The 17,194-nt window shown below is 31.6% G+C and overlaps 2 protein-coding genes across 2 annotated transcripts; both read right to left on the bottom strand.

Annotated features, from left to right (window-relative positions):
- Positions 1 to 2,669: 2,669 nt before the first annotated feature.
- Positions 2,670 to 10,962, bottom strand: LOC130820842 (glucose-6-phosphate 1-dehydrogenase, chloroplastic-like). Its single transcript, XM_057686380.1, has 10 exons — positions 10,470 to 10,962; positions 10,044 to 10,279; positions 9,144 to 9,238; positions 8,933 to 9,047; positions 8,093 to 8,298; positions 7,864 to 8,013; positions 7,656 to 7,776; positions 7,345 to 7,574; positions 6,015 to 6,215; positions 2,670 to 5,693 (listed from the first exon to the last, which is right to left on the bottom strand). Exons 1-10 carry the CDS (start codon positions 10,648 to 10,650, stop codon positions 5,444 to 5,446), a joined length of 1,785 nt encoding a protein of 594 aa, XP_057542363.1. The 5' UTR covers positions 10,651 to 10,962; the 3' UTR covers positions 2,670 to 5,443.
- Positions 10,963 to 11,702: 740 nt separating this feature from the next.
- Positions 11,703 to 16,497, bottom strand: LOC130821299 (uncharacterized). The gene is made up of 4 exons (XM_057686993.1): positions 15,774 to 16,497; positions 14,711 to 14,954; positions 12,323 to 12,428; positions 11,703 to 12,229 (listed from the first exon to the last, which is right to left on the bottom strand). Exons 1-4 carry the CDS (start codon positions 16,313 to 16,315, stop codon positions 12,138 to 12,140), a joined length of 984 nt encoding a protein of 327 aa, XP_057542976.1. The 5' UTR covers positions 16,316 to 16,497; the 3' UTR covers positions 11,703 to 12,137.
- Between the last annotated feature and the right edge of the window lie 697 nt (positions 16,498 to 17,194).

Genomic DNA, 17,194 nt, shown 5'->3' on the forward strand with positions numbered 1-17,194 from the left:
CTAATCGTTACTTTATTGAATTTTTTTATTGCTTATTTCACCAATCAAAAATTAAAAGTCGAATGTCAAATACTCATTTATGAATTTGATTCTCATCTGTTCATTTTATTTTCTTAATTTACCCTCTAAACTAAACAAAATAATATTTCTTTGTTCCATTGACTTTACTACTAAAAGTAATATTTGAGAAATACTATCACTTTAGTCGGGAAAGATTCTGAGCATGTTCAACATATCCGAACACACAGGCCCTTCAAAAATTAAGGGTCTCAATATCATATTAAGTAGTACTTTTATGTTAAATATTTAAAGATACACTGTTGTTAAAAAAATAATACACTTTTTGAATCTATACACAATCTTTAAAAATTGTCAATTTTTACTTTATTTTTGCTGCAAATTCAAATAGACATACCACATCTATAGGAAAGGAAAATTATAAAATCTATTAGAAGAAAATTAAAGAAACCGCTAAAGATAAGCATTTGAAATAGCTTGCACAAGAACCAAATTGGTTGGGTTTGGATGGTTTTGGTTAGAAGATGATTTAAATTGTCTGAAATTGATAATTGATGAAATTAAAATTAATTTAATTTACATCAAATTATTTCAAAGTAAATTATCTAGTGTTTAATAATAAGTATTTCATTTCAAATTATGAATTTCAGTTATAAAATCATAAATGAAGAGTTTGGGAATGACAAGATTAGAGAAGTCATTCTCAAATTCTCAACTTTAATTACTTTAAAAACAATAGTGAAATTTGATTCAAATTCAAATTTGAAAATTTTAAATTTGCCAAATAATAAATTTGAGTCAATTTCAAATTTCCAAATGAAATCATCGTTTCCAAATATGACATAAAAGTATTTATGTATAACTATTAATTAAATTACACTGATATATTATTTATACATATATACAGATTTAAATCTAATAATTAAAACTTATTCGAATATCTAAATATACTTTTAATAACATGATGACTTTTTTTGAAATAACTGTTTTGGGCTAATTATTGCTAGATTATTAGTGCTATGAAGATTAAAAAATAATAGAGAAAGTATATATATCATGCTAATTTTAAGAGATTATCTAATGGTGAGACAATTTTAAAATAATAAGTCTCAATAATTTATATTATTGGATTATTTACATGAAACACATCTTATGATGAGACTGTTACATACAAAAATTTGTGTAATACATTCAATTCATTTATAATGAATAGTCTCAAACAACAATTAAACTTCATTATGGTACATTGATTATTGTATGTAACGATATTATTGTAAGACGTATTTTATACTTGGACTAAATATTTCAACTAATACAAATTAAAAAAAAATCAAAATATAAACTCCTTAATTTAAATGTCACACTAACAAATCGTCTCTCATAAAAATTGTTGCGGAAGATTTCGATGTCCAAACATAGCCTTCTAGAGAATGATTCACTTTAGAGGGTGAAATAGGTTGCAACTAATTATTTAACACTTAAAATTATTATCGTTTAATGAGATTTATTAATTATTATTATTAATAATGTCATTGTATTCCAATAATATAGTTACCCAATAAATGTCTCATTACCCAATAAATGTCTCATAAAAATCGAATAATCACAAGTATTAAAAATCAGAGAAAAATAATAAATTAATATTTTTAATTCACTATTTAAATTCCTACTCTACCTTATCATATTTGTTTATTGCATCACACCTTTGGAAAAAAAATTTCAAGCACCACAAATGGTAAAATTTAATAATTTTAATTTACCATTTTTGTGTGTGTATTTAACCTTTATTTGATGCAATAACAACACAATCATGTTGTTAATTAATAACTTAATTGAATATTCTTTTTTGTGGGCATTGAAGGTTGAATATTATTTTCCATGACCTATAATCCTATATTAATGGTATACTACAATTTATACCAAAGAATGGACAAATTCTATAATCCTGTAATTATAGAATAAGATTCCAATTAACAAATCACTAAAAACCATGTAATATTCATGTCATCATCAAAATAATTAATATATATGGATGTGAAAAAGAATGTTTTACGATTCACCAAGCAAGGGATCAAGACCACTTACTATTGTAATATGCCTCAGAAAATCCTAACCACATAAAAAATTCTAGGGGTCTAATAAATTTTAGATATAGGACACTTTCAGTATCCCGCATAAGGTAAGGTTCGGGTGGGTTTTTTTTCCTGAAAGATGCGGACGAATTAAACCTGTTCCCCTAAGATTGGAGTGATAAGAGATGCGCACAGTCAAAAAACCCCCAACTGATACATGCGCTCAGGGATTGAACTCCAAGCCTTTTTGGGTAAATTTTAGAAATATATATTAAAATGTAAATTAATTAAGAAAAAGTCCAGAAAAGAAAAGGGATATTTTGATTTTTGAGTATTATATTTACTTGATAACTCTCTTTATTCTAGTCAAATGTCTCATTTGATTTTATATATACTTGTCGATACGTACACTATTTTAATTCTAAATATCTCTAATTGACAATTATACTTGCATAATAATTACAAAAAATTGATATCGATAAAATTTATTTTGAAACGAATCAAACACATATTACTTAATTATGTTTTAACTATGTTTTAACTTATAAACTAAATGTAAGATACAAAGTCAAAGTAGATAATGAATAATGTTAAAAAAATAAATAAGATGGAAAATAGTATTAAACTATAAACATTGTTGAAGATGAAAGGCACATGATTAAGGAACATAAAAATTTCATTTATTTGTGTCCTAATATTTGGGACATCTGATTTTTTGTGTGATCTCCATAGTCTCATTTTCAGTATTCTAGTGTTCCAACAAGTTAGGTCTTACTTGTAGGGAAACCTTATGAAGTTTATGGTCTAAATAATTTTATGAAGTGAAAACTTAGAAAGTTTTTTAATTAAAAGGTTACGGATTTGAGTTTTGAAAGTAGGTTCTTGAAAAATATAAAATAAAATGTGTCTTATGTCTTTATAGTTTATATATTATGTGATTTTTCTTCTGACTTTCTCTTGCAGTATACTTTGTGCATCTAATTGTCTTTATTTTTTATATTTTTCATGACTACTATCGTGTATTTATCAAATCTAAGTTATTACATGTATCGTAAAAATTAATTGTAATATGTGTATATTTTTTTAACATTTTTTTTACATCAGTGAATATTTCAATTAAAATTTTATATTATGAGCTATTTTTTAGAGGACATAAATGAATGATAGAAGTTTATCTCATCCTTTGATCAAATGTATGAACATGACATGATAAGCTAGAAAGCTTCTTTGAAAAGAACCATTCAAAGTTAGTGCTTACACCTTATTACATAATGGAGGCTAAAGATTTATATGACAAAGATGGATCGAAAGGATCACTATTCCACTCATAAGAGGTGGATTATTCTACCATGCACCTACATTAACAACATCGTGGTATGGACCGTTATTCCATGATATTGATATATAATATTGATATTCTCTATCCATCTCAATTAGTATTATTTATTTTTTGGTTTAAAATTCATAAAAAGAATTAAATTAGAAACTAAAACAAGTAACAAAAAGATGATACAAACGAGTGGTTAAGATGGATTAAGAGAATGAGATTAAGTGGTTATAAATGAGATAGAAGGAGAGTGTGATCATTGTTAAAAAAGAAAAAAAAATATAATATTAACGAGATTGATTAAAATAAAAATGGTGCTGATTAGGGATAGAGAGAGTATTTGATAATTGAGTTGATTACTTTCTCAATGAAATTTGTTTGTTCACCTTTACAACCAACTATTTTCTTTGCTCTATTTTTTTAATTCGTACTATTAAATTTGTTCTATTTTTATTTTTAGTTATGATTTACATTTTCTCTTAATTATCATTGACATATGTAGCTAAGATTTTTAGTTCATTCACATATTTCTCCCACTACTCACAAATCTTTTTTGGAGATATACTTTTAATTTAATATTGCTTTTGAAATCCCATTTTCAATTTATTTTCTCATTAATGGTCGCTTCAAATATATTCAAAATAGCTAACTAAATCCATTTTTAATTAAATTAAATTCTGAGAATCTATTTCGACAGTAATACTTTCTCCATTCTTTTGAATTTATATCATAAAACTCAAATATACAAAATGTTTTTAAGTATTATAATAAAACTTAAAGAGTCAGAGAAAAAATAATACTTAATGAATAGCACAATCCAAAAAACACTAAATAAACATTAAATTATTTACTTAAAAGTATAGTCTATAATATTTATATTTTCTCGTGATATATAATACAGTCTTTGTGGCCTTTAAAATTACACGGGCTCAAAAATATATGAATTTTTTAAGTCAAATAGTACTAATTTAAAAAAAAAACAAAATGAGTAATTATATATGCGTGATCCAATTCCAAATGATCTGCCAGAACCTTATCTACAATATGGTTGATAATCCACGTCAGAGAGAATGTGGCACTGGCAACTACTTAAACCTCATCTTGAGGGCTGAGAGATCGCTTAAAAATAACTAATCCATTCACTAAACTAGTAGTCTACCAGGTACACTTAACATTTATATATAAAGTTGCACATATTTTTTACTGATTACTTTTAATTTATATTTTATTTAAATCTTTAAAATAAAATATAGTCATAACTCATTAGAAATCTTGTTCGATTCATTTTATTGTAATTAGTATCAACTTTTCACTTTCTTTTTCCTATTTTTTTCAACTTGGGGTAAGGCCGAAGAACACTAGGCAACCCTTGATTCTCAACTATTCATAATTGCTAATTATGCACAATTAAAAATAATACGGGATGGATAAGTGCATTGACAAGCACGAAACGAGAAATGGGACAAATAAAACAATAAAAGCACGATGGATGAACAAGTTGCAGCCAGTAGCCGGTAGGTGTATCCTCAAGCTTGTATCAATCTTCAATCAAATCAGCAACTAATCAAACCAGTAAAGCAGAAGGAAGTAAAGAACAAGGATGTCTTTGCTCATTTCCAGGATCCAAAACTTAAAAGGGCGAGGCATGAGGTACAACCATCCTTTCATTCGTGCATACGATGATTCAACCATCCTTTCATTCGTGCATACGATGATTTTGCAACGTACGATAAACAGAAGTACAATACGATCTCGGTCAAGTATACTTTGAGGGTAAGCCAGATTCTGACCGGCTTTGTACAGCAAAGAATCGGCAAGTCTCACTTTTCTACCATTTATTTCATAATGGAAGCACCCGACATAGATTAAACGGAACTAAAATGAAAGGTTGATTGGAGTTCCGTCTAATAGAAGCATTTGTTCGTCTATCATAGTATCTTAATCGAGCAAATGATTTCGCTAACGGATAAACAGTGATGTATACTATGGAGTTCCGTCTAATATAAATATATTGAGAATAGGACACTTACTGGTCTAAACCGAGATCACCCCATTGAACGTTATGTCTGGCAGCAAGATAGTGTGCCCCAACGGGACCCCTACTTCCGTAAGGATAATATTCAGGATTCACTTTCTTCTGTTCGAGTTCTTTTAGAAGCGGGGTGAAAAGTGCCCAAGCAGCATCAAGTTCATCACTACGGATAAACAGTCTCCTTTCTCCTTCTATTGCATCAAGTAGAAGCCTCTCATAGGCATCTGGAATCTCATTTGCATACCTGCATAGTTAAGGTCGAGATTAGTCACATATGTATCAGCTGTTTTATAACATACAGTGTTTCTTTGGAGATTTGAGCATTCAGCAGTGAAAGAACAATGCACGAGTATAGTCCCAACACTGCACCAATTTACCGGCATAAGATTTTAACACAATTAACGAGTTATTGTTCAAAATTTTAGAAGGAACACAACGAAATATGCACATGATTGCATACAATGATGTAAACCAATATATACTATCATCATCAACCCAGTAACCCGCACAAAACAATATATATTATCAACAATATAATGTTGGTGAATCAAATATTTCATTATACCTTGCCGCATAATGAAGATTGAGAGTGCTGCGGTCCAATCTCATGCCCAAACCAGGAACCTTGTTATTGATCTTTAAATAAATAGCTTCATCGGGCTGCACTCGAATCACAAGCTCATTTGTTGACTGATCAAGTTTTGTCCCGAAATTTTTGTCATATATATTTCCCGGTACATGTCTAAATTGAACTCTTATTTCCGCCCTGAAAAAAAAAGAAAATAATAAGTTTATACTCCCTCCGATCTTATGAATTAGTCCCATTTCCTTATTTGGCAAAACCTTTGAATTAGTCCCATTTCTATTTTTGGCAATCCTTTTTTACTTAAATACCCTTAGTTCACACAAGTAATTACGAATATACCCCCATATACCTTACTTACCCAACTACCCTTCACTACTTATCCTTCACTACTTACCCTTTACTATTTATCCTTTTTAATGGACCCCACACAATCCTTAATATCCGTGCCCAAGCAAATGGGACTAATTCATAAGATCGGAGGGAGTATATAACAGTATAGTCCCTCCGTTCCAGTATCATCTTCCCATTTGTTCTGTGGTACTATTCACCAATTATTTTTAGTTTATATTTTATTCTTTATCAGTAAGTTTTTTTTTTGAATAATACTTGATTCATTAATAAAGATTCATATGACATCTACATCAGAGATAAAAATTAGCAAATACATAACAACTTTAACCAAATATAATTCAAAATTAACAAAATTACGAACATTGTATGAGATCTGACAATTCTAAATGTCCTCTTCCACCTCGTTGTTTGATATAGCCTTCTACGAGGGGTCTTTCGATCTGTTGTAGTCTTGAGATAGAATTGAATTTGATGTAGTTGATGGTAATTACAATTTTAGTGTCTACTGCATTATCGCATTAATCTCTACCATCAAATCAACTAGAGACCAAAATTCATAACCCCAAACTCTCACGAAGAAAGAGATAAAAACCCAATATATGGGTAGAATCAACCCAATGAATGAGTATAACACCTCTCCCTGGACAAAAATTTATTCTAATCATATTGAAAAAACTTAAAACAAAGAAATTAGCCCCAAACTGAGATTGGGGTTTTTTAGAGAGAGAAGAGAGAAAAAAAAAAAAAAAAAAAAGGGAGGTGGCTGTTCTACTGCTCTTTATCAGTAAGTTAAACTTAAAGTCAAGTATGATCTTATTCGATTCTTTTTGATGTAAAATTTATTAATATCAGACATATGTGCAAAAACAAACAAACAGCAAGATGATAGTAGGATGGAGAGAGTGCAAAATAAGATACTTGAGAACCAAGGAGATGATATCAACTTCCAAAGTAGTACCTCCGATTATGCAGTGCTTTTCCGGCCTTCATCAGGAAAGGCACGCCATCCCATCTTGCATTATCTATAAATAGGGCAGCAGCAGCAAATGTTGGTGTTAAGCTGTCTTTGGGTACAGTCTCGTCTTCGGTGTAGCCTGGGTAAGTAACCCCTCCTTTAGTGTGGCTCTTGTACTGTCCTATCACGACATCATCAAGTTGCAGCGGCCTCATTGACCGAAGAACTTTCACCTGGAAGAAGCCAATTAAATAAACCCGTCAAACATGAATAGCGATTACAAATGCAACAAAATAATAGGTTGTTCCACAAACCTTTTCGTTTCTGATATCTTCTGCATCCAAGCTAACCGGAGTTTCCATTGCAAAAAGGGCCAATATTTGTAGCAAATGATTCTGCATGATATCTCTAATGATCCCGTAGTGATCAAAATACCTGATTCACCGAGAAATCTAGTAAGATAAGATCATGCTAGCAAAAGAAAATTCACAAAAAAAAGTTCATCGAATCACATTAGAATACCCTCCGCGTCCTTCAGTGCCAAAATCCTCGGAAAATATGAACTGAACATTTCTAATATACTGCCTCGACCACAAAGGCTCAAAGATGAGGTTGGAGAAGCGAAGGACAGACAAGTTTTCTACAAGTTCCTTCCCAAGATAATGATCAATCCTGTATGCAGATTGAATATATGTCATTCATATGTGTTAAACTCTGATCATGAAATAGAGGGTCAGTAAAAAAGAATCACCTAAAGATCTGATCTTCCTTCAAGAATTGTTTTAGTCCTCTAGTCAAAGCAGCAGATGATTCCGAGTCTCGACCAAAAGGTTTCTCGACAATTACCCGAGTCCACCCATTTGTTGAAGATGCCGATGAACTTGCACATCTTACTGCATCTATGAATATGTTTGGGGGGATTGACAAATAGAATAGGCGATTAGCAAACCTCCCAGCCTACAAAAAGAAGTTGGTCAACTAAAAGGCATGGCGAAAGAGATGACAAGGTACTATCACAGAGAAACAAAAAAAGTACCGCGTGTAGCATATAATAAGTACATCTTCTTGTAGCTAAAAAATACAAAAATGCTACACTAGAAAATTTCGTTGCTTTGAAACTGTACATATACCAAAGGGAAAGTTGCAATAAGGGTTTTACACTAATAAAAACAATATCAATATCGGCATCATTTTCACTAATGACCACTACATTAGACCCGCCAACATAATAACCACTATTAAGGTATTCAGACCAAATCGACACCAAGAATATGAAAACAACCATAGATAATCACTAAAGCTTTGTTGGTAACCTCATCTGTATAAAAACTAGAGATATTCATTCGGGTTATCAGGTCGATTTCAGGTCACATGTTTCAAGTCGGTTTAAAATCAAGTCTTGTATCCACATTGATTGTTACATAAATTTAAATTTATTTTGAAGTCGGGCCAAGTCGGATTCGTTTACAAAGTCGGGTAAATATTGGGTCATCGGGCCTATTTTGAACACCTCATTAAAAACCCTTTATCAAAGCTATAATGATAGAATACCTTTAACCAATATTAATGACACAAATATCAAATGTAATACCTCATGTTGCTTAAGCTTCTTGTCTAGCGCAGCAAAGTTTTCACTAGAATCATACTGACCAGATTGATAGAAACACCTCTTCAAAAATTCCTCCATCTTCTCACCACAGTTCTCACTGAAAAAAAAAAAAAATTCAGTCATCTTATCAAGACGTACAATTACAACAAGCTATGAATCCTAAATAGCATGACATGAATGTACAACATAATACCTCTTATCAATTCTGCATGTAAGAGTCTTGCTAACCATATTTCTAAGTTCCTCATCAGTCATCTTACTTCTAGCATAACCATATATAGTGAAATGCTGACACAAAATAAATGTACTCATCAAAATATTAAGGGGAAGAAAGCTTCAAAAGTATGTAATCCAAGGTAAGAAACTTCACTTCAAAAAATCCAAGGTAAGAAATTACTATAAATTTTAAAAAAAGCCTAATATATACTCCTGCGTACCCCCAACTTTGCTACAATTCATATTTTTATCCGTCCCACCTAGTGTGCTACATTTACTTTTATGGAATTGTTCCTAGTACTTATTTTAATTCTCATCCACATAATGCTCCTTTTTTTTTATATCATCCACAAAAGTCAAATTTTTGTCATAATAGTTAAAAACCAACTAAACTTAAAACTTAAACCGATGGTTATAGTCTTACGACATATGATATTCTCTATCACGCCCCCTCACACAAGAGTCATTTCGAATAGAAATGTGAATGCAACATGTCCTACTCATACATGAAGTTAAATATTGCACCGGAAATAATAAGAGGAGCAGAACTTGTGAGTTGTGACCTTTTGTCACATTGATTTTTGATATGGATAAAAAACCTAGGTTACACGTTCAAATATCATCCAATCTCCTTTCAAGTGTATTTATTAGCGCCAAGTACGAGAAAGACGTGTGTTTCATCCAAACTTCTTGCTCAAATGGCTCTTGTAGAGGATACGTGACAGCGTATAACATATATTAAAAACCTAACCATCAATATTTTTTTATACTCTATTGTTAATTCTCCTAAGAATCAAACAATTTCTTAATATTTGTGTCAATCTACTGAGTAGCAAACTGAGGGGATTGAGGAGTAGAGTAATTCAATGATGCAAACCTTAGGTAAACAATCTTCATAATAAAGAGCAAAAAGTGCAGGAAATATCTTCTTCTTGGCCAGGTCCCCTGAGGCCCCAACAACTGTGATACTGACAGTTGACTCATCCTTTCTCACATCAAACCCAGACAAATCACTGTTTTCCTGGGAAGATGTGGCTGATAATATTCCATCTTTCAAAGACTTCATTGATTTAATGTTATTTTCAACAGGAGTTATATTTGTGGCAATTGCACCTACAAAAAACCCATTTATCAAACAATTTAATAAAAAAAATTCCCAATTTCAAAGATTGCATAAACTTAAAATAAAATCATTAAGCAGGGCAAAATTATTTTTATTGTCTAATTTTAACAAATGAAATTTAACCAACCAATTAATCAAACAATTAACAAAATAAATAAGTAGGGAAAGAAATAAACTAACCATCTTGCATTCGAACAGCATATGAAATTGGGTTTCTTCTAGGTTGATGTTTGAATACTGATATTTTCTGGGTAGATTTTTTTGAAATCGAAGAAATTTTGACGATTCCAAGATTCCTATCTCGAGATTCTAATGATGAAGAAGAATATAAAGCATAATCAGGTGAAAAAAGAGTAGCCATTTTTTCTTGTTCAATACAGTTTTTTTTTTTTTTTTTTTTTTTTTTTTTTTTTGTTTCTTTCAGCTTTCAATCAAACAAAATAAAATTCAAATTGGGAATGCATAAAAACAAATATGATCATCCAGGGGGTTTAATTTAGGGTTTAGGTAAATTGATGATTGAAGGGCATAAAGGGGCTTGGTGGAAGTTCGGAATCATCGAGGGGTTAGAGAAGGCCAATTACAATTAGGAATTCTCTTGTGGTCTAATAATCCATGTGCTAAACATTGTTTATTACTTATAAATGTTTTTATTATGATGATTGATACTTGCCCTTGGGCATGTCGCCGTGTATCATGTCGGAACAGAATTTGATGATATTATAATGTCGGAATTGATCATGTGTCTAGTAGCATGGTCGTGTTGGAACTGATTACGTGTCTCATAAGTAAAAGTAAATAATAGTAAGAAATATAGTACTAGATTTAAGTTAACCAATTAATTGTTTATGATAGCAAGACATGGCTAAGAAAAATTGTACTATCTTTCTGCAGGCCAAAGCGATATATTTATCCACTTATCTTTCAAATTAGGTCGTTAATAGCAATCATCGTATATCGTGTTGATGAGCCTATATTGCACGTCACATGTCTTGTGCCATTTACAAAACAATGATATAAATGATTCGCCCAATGAGTTTACCCATTTTAAAATATTATTTTGTAATACAGTTCTAATGAAACATATTTTCAAATAGAAATGTCAATTATATAACTAATGTATATTATTTTATTTGATGGATTACTTATTAAAGAAATAAAAGAGTACAGAGAAGCGATGATTTTTAAATGAAAATAAACATTGATATAAATAACTAATGTATACTTGTTTATATAATATACAGTATACAATATGAGAAAAATGCGCTATAATTTACTCCATGTCTCCATATGAGATATAAACTAAATCAGATATAAATAATAATTAATCTATACCTGTTACTTACATTTGTGGAGAAAATAATATGTCAAACAACTTATAAGCATATGCATTGGATTTTGAGACAAATCAAGTTAGGTCTTTGCAAAGTGCTTTTATTAACATCACTTAATATAGTCAAATGTAACCATAACAAGATTTGTTTATAGAAGTATATATGAATTTCTTTCTACAATAAAGATTATTCATTTATGTATTATCCTAATGACAAAATCAGGATTTCTACCTCAAACAAACAAAACCATAACTGTCTCAATAGAAGACACAGCCCCAAATAGAACAATTACATTTTCCATGAGGATGGGGACTGCTCGCGTGCACGTAGCTCCACACAGTACGAAATCATCATCTACTGAATATTCATGGTTAAACGCAAAAAGAATCAGATACTATATCTATTCCTGGAATAAGAAAAAACTCGCTCTATGCCTTGCCGAAAAAATGTACTGCCAATCAGTCTAAAAAATGAGAGTCGATGCTGCTTCTCCTAAGTCCTAAAACAATAGTTCTCATAGTACAAAAGCAACCTTCTCCGGAGAGAGGACGGAAGAGGAATGTGCAATCAAGGGCTCGTAATGATCAGCTCCAGCACTACACCAACCTGCATTAACAATGTGTATAAGTACAAGTAACTTTTTTCTTGGGGATATTAGTTGGTAATTTTCCTTGATTTTACCGAGAAAGATTGATTTACCTGTCCCTTTCATGAAGAGGAAGAGCGGGAGTCCAGTTATTTCACCCCTTGGACGGTGAGGGAGGAAAAAAATACAGTTGTCTGCGTCTGATCCATGTGCTTGCACCTACAATGAAGATGAATCCAAGCTTTAAATGAGACGGAGGGAAAATGGATATTGGAAAAGCAGCAAACAGTTACACCTAGAGGGAGGGGAAGGGAAATGTGCGCTCGCATTAATAACTTCTAAATCTTTCCTACTTCAGAAAGATTATTGTTATGAATGGTGTGACTTGAGTGCACATTTGGTGTATGCATTCATGTAGTGACTCTTGGGATGAAATCCCATAAGTTTGTCATGAATGGGTGTATTAAGTTGAGTCTTGATGATTGTGATTTATGATGGTGATTAAAAGTATGGATTGATGAGGTAATGAAGTATGAGTTATTCATGGGAGTTATGGGACTTAATGAAGAAGTGCAAAAGTTTAACTATTGATGCTCCTAGGATGCTGTTTTTGACTCTTTATGTACTTAGGGATGTTTCATTATCATTTATTCATAGTTTTAATGTACTTAATGTTACATAGTGAGATCTCTCCTATAAATAGAGAGCTCTCATTCACATTGTAATCATCCACAAAATTACACCCCAAGCCAAACACTAGCCTATATCTCTTCTCTATTGTAATTCTCCATATTTGAGAGTTCTTTGAACTCCTTTTGATAATATAAGAGATACTACACACCAGAGGACGTAGCCTTAGTTGGGTGAACCTCGTTAAATCTTTGTGTCATTTTATTGCTTTATTTTCTTCTATAAACATCGATATCATTGATAGCGTAATTTGTTTGTCACCAAAACTTCATACACTCGATCTTGGCAATATTGGAGTTTGAAACACATCGTTCGAACTCTAATACATCGTCGTTTTTCAATTATGATATATAAATGAGAAAGGAAATTGGTTTCTCCATATTCATTCTGATCTTTTTCACTAATTCATATATCCAAATAAAAGAGAAAGGAAATTGGTTTCTCCCAAAAATTTTCTTGTCCAAACACATCATAAACATATTATTTTCTGGTGTATCCAGATTACTGCTCAAAAGAACTTGACAAGAATCATCAATCAAATTATGCTTTGTAGATAACAAGTCTTAAGAGTGAGCCAACAAGGGGATTCTAGTCATAGAAAAAAGCGTGGATGTCGTTTTGATTGCGGTAACAGTCGTAGTGTTACGACTCGTTTTGCAGACATCACAATGTCATTTATTAACTTTAAAAAATTGTTTTATCATAGTAATTAAAGCTTTCTAGAAACCATATTTAAATTAGAGTTTATATTAGATCTTTTGGAATCTAATACACTAATAAAAGCTAGTAATGGCTCATATGTTGTAATAACAACTTATAATGGCGACTACTCTATAACTTCAAATCATAGGTTAGGTAATGGGGTTTTGCAGTTCGGTAAGCTCAAAATTCATTATATAGCGGTCATCATGCTTCCATTAATAGAGTCAATTAAAGGAAGAACACCGTAGAAAAGGTGGGTCATTATCTCTTCTTGAAAGACAGTCTTAAGTCACCATTTATGACCATAAACAGGTAGCATTCATCCATACCATAGCAAATATGTTCACAGCTGCATTTCAAAAGTATACTATTGCACTTTTTTAGGAAAAACTAAACTCTAAAGATGTGCATCTTGTTTAAGCATCATTATGGACAGAAACCATTGATTACACTTCTCAAAGCCTAGTAAACCAACTGTCTTTAATTGGTGCGGGCAAGAAATAGAGAAAGCAAGCCATTAACTATGGAGAAACAGATGAGAGACCACCCGACAACAATACAAATGGCAGAGCATTAATCCCACAAAACGAGGTTGGCTACATGGACCATTAATCTAGTCTTAGTGATCATCCACATAAAACCTATCCACCTCTATATGTTCTTATCTCTTGCCGTATGGAATTCTACGCCTAAATCGTTCCTCACTCTTGCCTACAGAGTAATATTTGGCTTCTCAAACTCTAAAGATGTGCATCTTGTTTAAGCATCATTATGAACATAAACCATTGATTACACTTCTCAAACCTATCCATCTGTCTTTAGTTGGCGCATGAGAACTAGAGAATGCAATTGCAAGCCATTTGCTATGGAGAAACGGATGAGAGACCACCCAACAACAATACAAATGGCAGAGCCTTAATCCCACAAAACGGACCATTAATCTAGTCTTATATCTTGCCATATGGAATTCTACGCCTAAATCGTTCCTCACTCTTGCCTTCAAAGTGCTCTTAGGCTTCCCTCCGAGCAATGACAATATACAACTCATTCGAACGCAAACCACGACAAATAATCAATAACAAAACAGCATTAATAACATAACTTCTTACCACATAAATCTCTCGTTTGAACTCATTTGCAAGACACTCAATGGCAATGTCGTCCCCAAAGGCAGCAGCGCGACCATCTCTATTTTCATTAATAGTTAACAAACCATCCTTAGTATATTGCAATGTGATGATATCATACTCATCATGGTCCGGGGAACCAGAGATAGACATGTACTTCGCCCAACTCGGGCCATCATCCACAGCAATACAGCATTCTTTATAAATAGTCTCCGCTGCAATTTCTCTTCAATCAAAGAAAAACACAAACACAACCTGTAAACACATGGAACAAACTCGGTCTACCCAAAATGGTTGCAGTTTACCACTAATGTCATATATACATTGCACAACTAATAGCAGGATTATTTCATATATTAATGTCACATGATCGCTAATCTATTCATAAATCGCAAAATAGAAAACAAAATTAAGGTCAATTTTCGGCTGTGTTTAGGGCATTTAAAGTTTAACGCAAATTTAAGAGGCGAATTATGTTCCACCGTCATTCAATGTGAATAATTCAAATTTTAAATTATTTTTAAATAACATTTGCCCTTAGTTTATTGACAGAATACTAGTAAGATATGTTGATAGCAACTATGTAAATAGTGATAATGGAAATATGTTTGTTTTAATTTTAATTTTAAATAAACTAAACATTATTTTTCTTCGTAATTCCATTTCAATGTAATACCACTTTTCTAAATGGCAATGAATGCAAATGAATTTAGTAAAGAAAACCAATAATCACAGCAGCAGAAGTATGATCATATAGTTATTCTAACCTAAATTACATTAAATGTTCGGAAGCAAATAAACGGACCGAAATGTATTTAATTGAATAATGATCAAGAAAATGGGAGAAAGAAATACTTTCTTTCTTCGAAGTAAATCAAGAAACAAAAATCTTTATTTAAAAAAGATCCAAAGAAAATTTAAACAATGATTACAACTCAAGATTATTAAAATATTAATTACCTAATCAAATTCTACAAAAACAAGATAAAAAAAAATCCAATTCACATAAAATAAAACCTAAAATTAAGAAAAAAAAATTAATTACCTAATTATGCCACGATTAGCATAATAAAGAATAGCATCATCTATGATCTGACGATCAGATTTCTTAGCCAACAATTTAATTTCTTGAACAATATGAACACCCCATCCAGAATCCAAATCGGGAGAATACAAATTCTTAATCACTGATTCAACTCTTTGTTTCTGTACATTTTCCGCTAATCCTAAATCTTGTTCAAATTTTTTCACCGCTCTACTCCTCAAATCTCTAGCTCCACCACAATGCGTCAATTTCTCAAGCGCCGAGAATAAACAATTTCCGTCAGAGTTGACATTACCACCGTGAATTAACTGTAAAACAACGGGTGATACGGAACGATCCTGTGGATGCGTCCACAGAATCCCGTTATCATACAACTTCGAAAGATTTCTTCTCTGTTGGTCTTCTAAACCTGGCACTTCATCCCATGATGTTGATGGAACCGAATCAACGATTGTGGTTGATGGATCCCTCCAGGTAACCAACGGTTGTGGTAACTTTTCCGTTATAGAATTGGTGGCGCTGTCGCATAGTAGCTTTCCCATTTTTTATTTAAGATTTACGATTCTGGGTTGTTACAGTAGAGAGAAAATGGAGATGAACACTTGTTGGCATCCAAAAGTGTCGGAAACAGTTATGGAGAGAGAAAACGATAGACGAAGGAAATGGTAACACTAACAGGGTAATTGATCTTACCCTGTTTAGTACATTTCACATCTACACTAATGCTATAAATATATAAGAGTATATAACCAGGCCTCGATAAACCTGGTAAAATACACTAAAAATAGAAGTAGAATTAGAATCACTAATCAGCAAGTCTCTTGTCTCTCAAGTCGGATCTATTAAAATTTGTATTTTTAATACTTACTCATAATATCTTAAATGCCTACTTATATTATTTTTAATATTTACTTATAATATTTCAAAAAAATAAATATTGGACCAGTCCAATTAGAGATGGTCTCTCAAAGCGACCGTCTTTCACAAGAATGTGATCACTAATTCTTAAATGAAACAGTCATACGGTGAGACCATCTCCATTGGGCTGGCCCAATATATGTTTTTTGTCTTAAAATAATCACTTATAACGTTAAAGTGTTCACTTGTAATTTTAATATAATTACCTTTTATAATCTTAGATAGATTATTTATAACCTTAAAATGATTACTTATAATCTTAAAGTAATCCATTGAAAAAATGGGGTATTATATGGATCCATCTCACAGTAAAAGGTCTCATGCAAGACGAGTTGGAATAGAATGAGTTTTTTTTAAAGTGATTTTACAAAATAAATTTTTCGGAAAATTTTAATCTTCAAAATACAGTTTAATCATAATTTCCTAAATAAGTATCTTTATATCTGAGATTGAAGTTCGGCCTTGTTTGCTTTTTCTCAAGAGAAAAAGATCAAGTATCTTTA

Source organism: Amaranthus tricolor, chromosome 8, assembly GCF_026212465.1.
Source record: "Amaranthus tricolor cultivar Red isolate AtriRed21 chromosome 8, ASM2621246v1, whole genome shotgun sequence".
Taxonomy (NCBI): domain Eukaryota; kingdom Viridiplantae; phylum Streptophyta; class Magnoliopsida; order Caryophyllales; family Amaranthaceae; genus Amaranthus; species Amaranthus tricolor.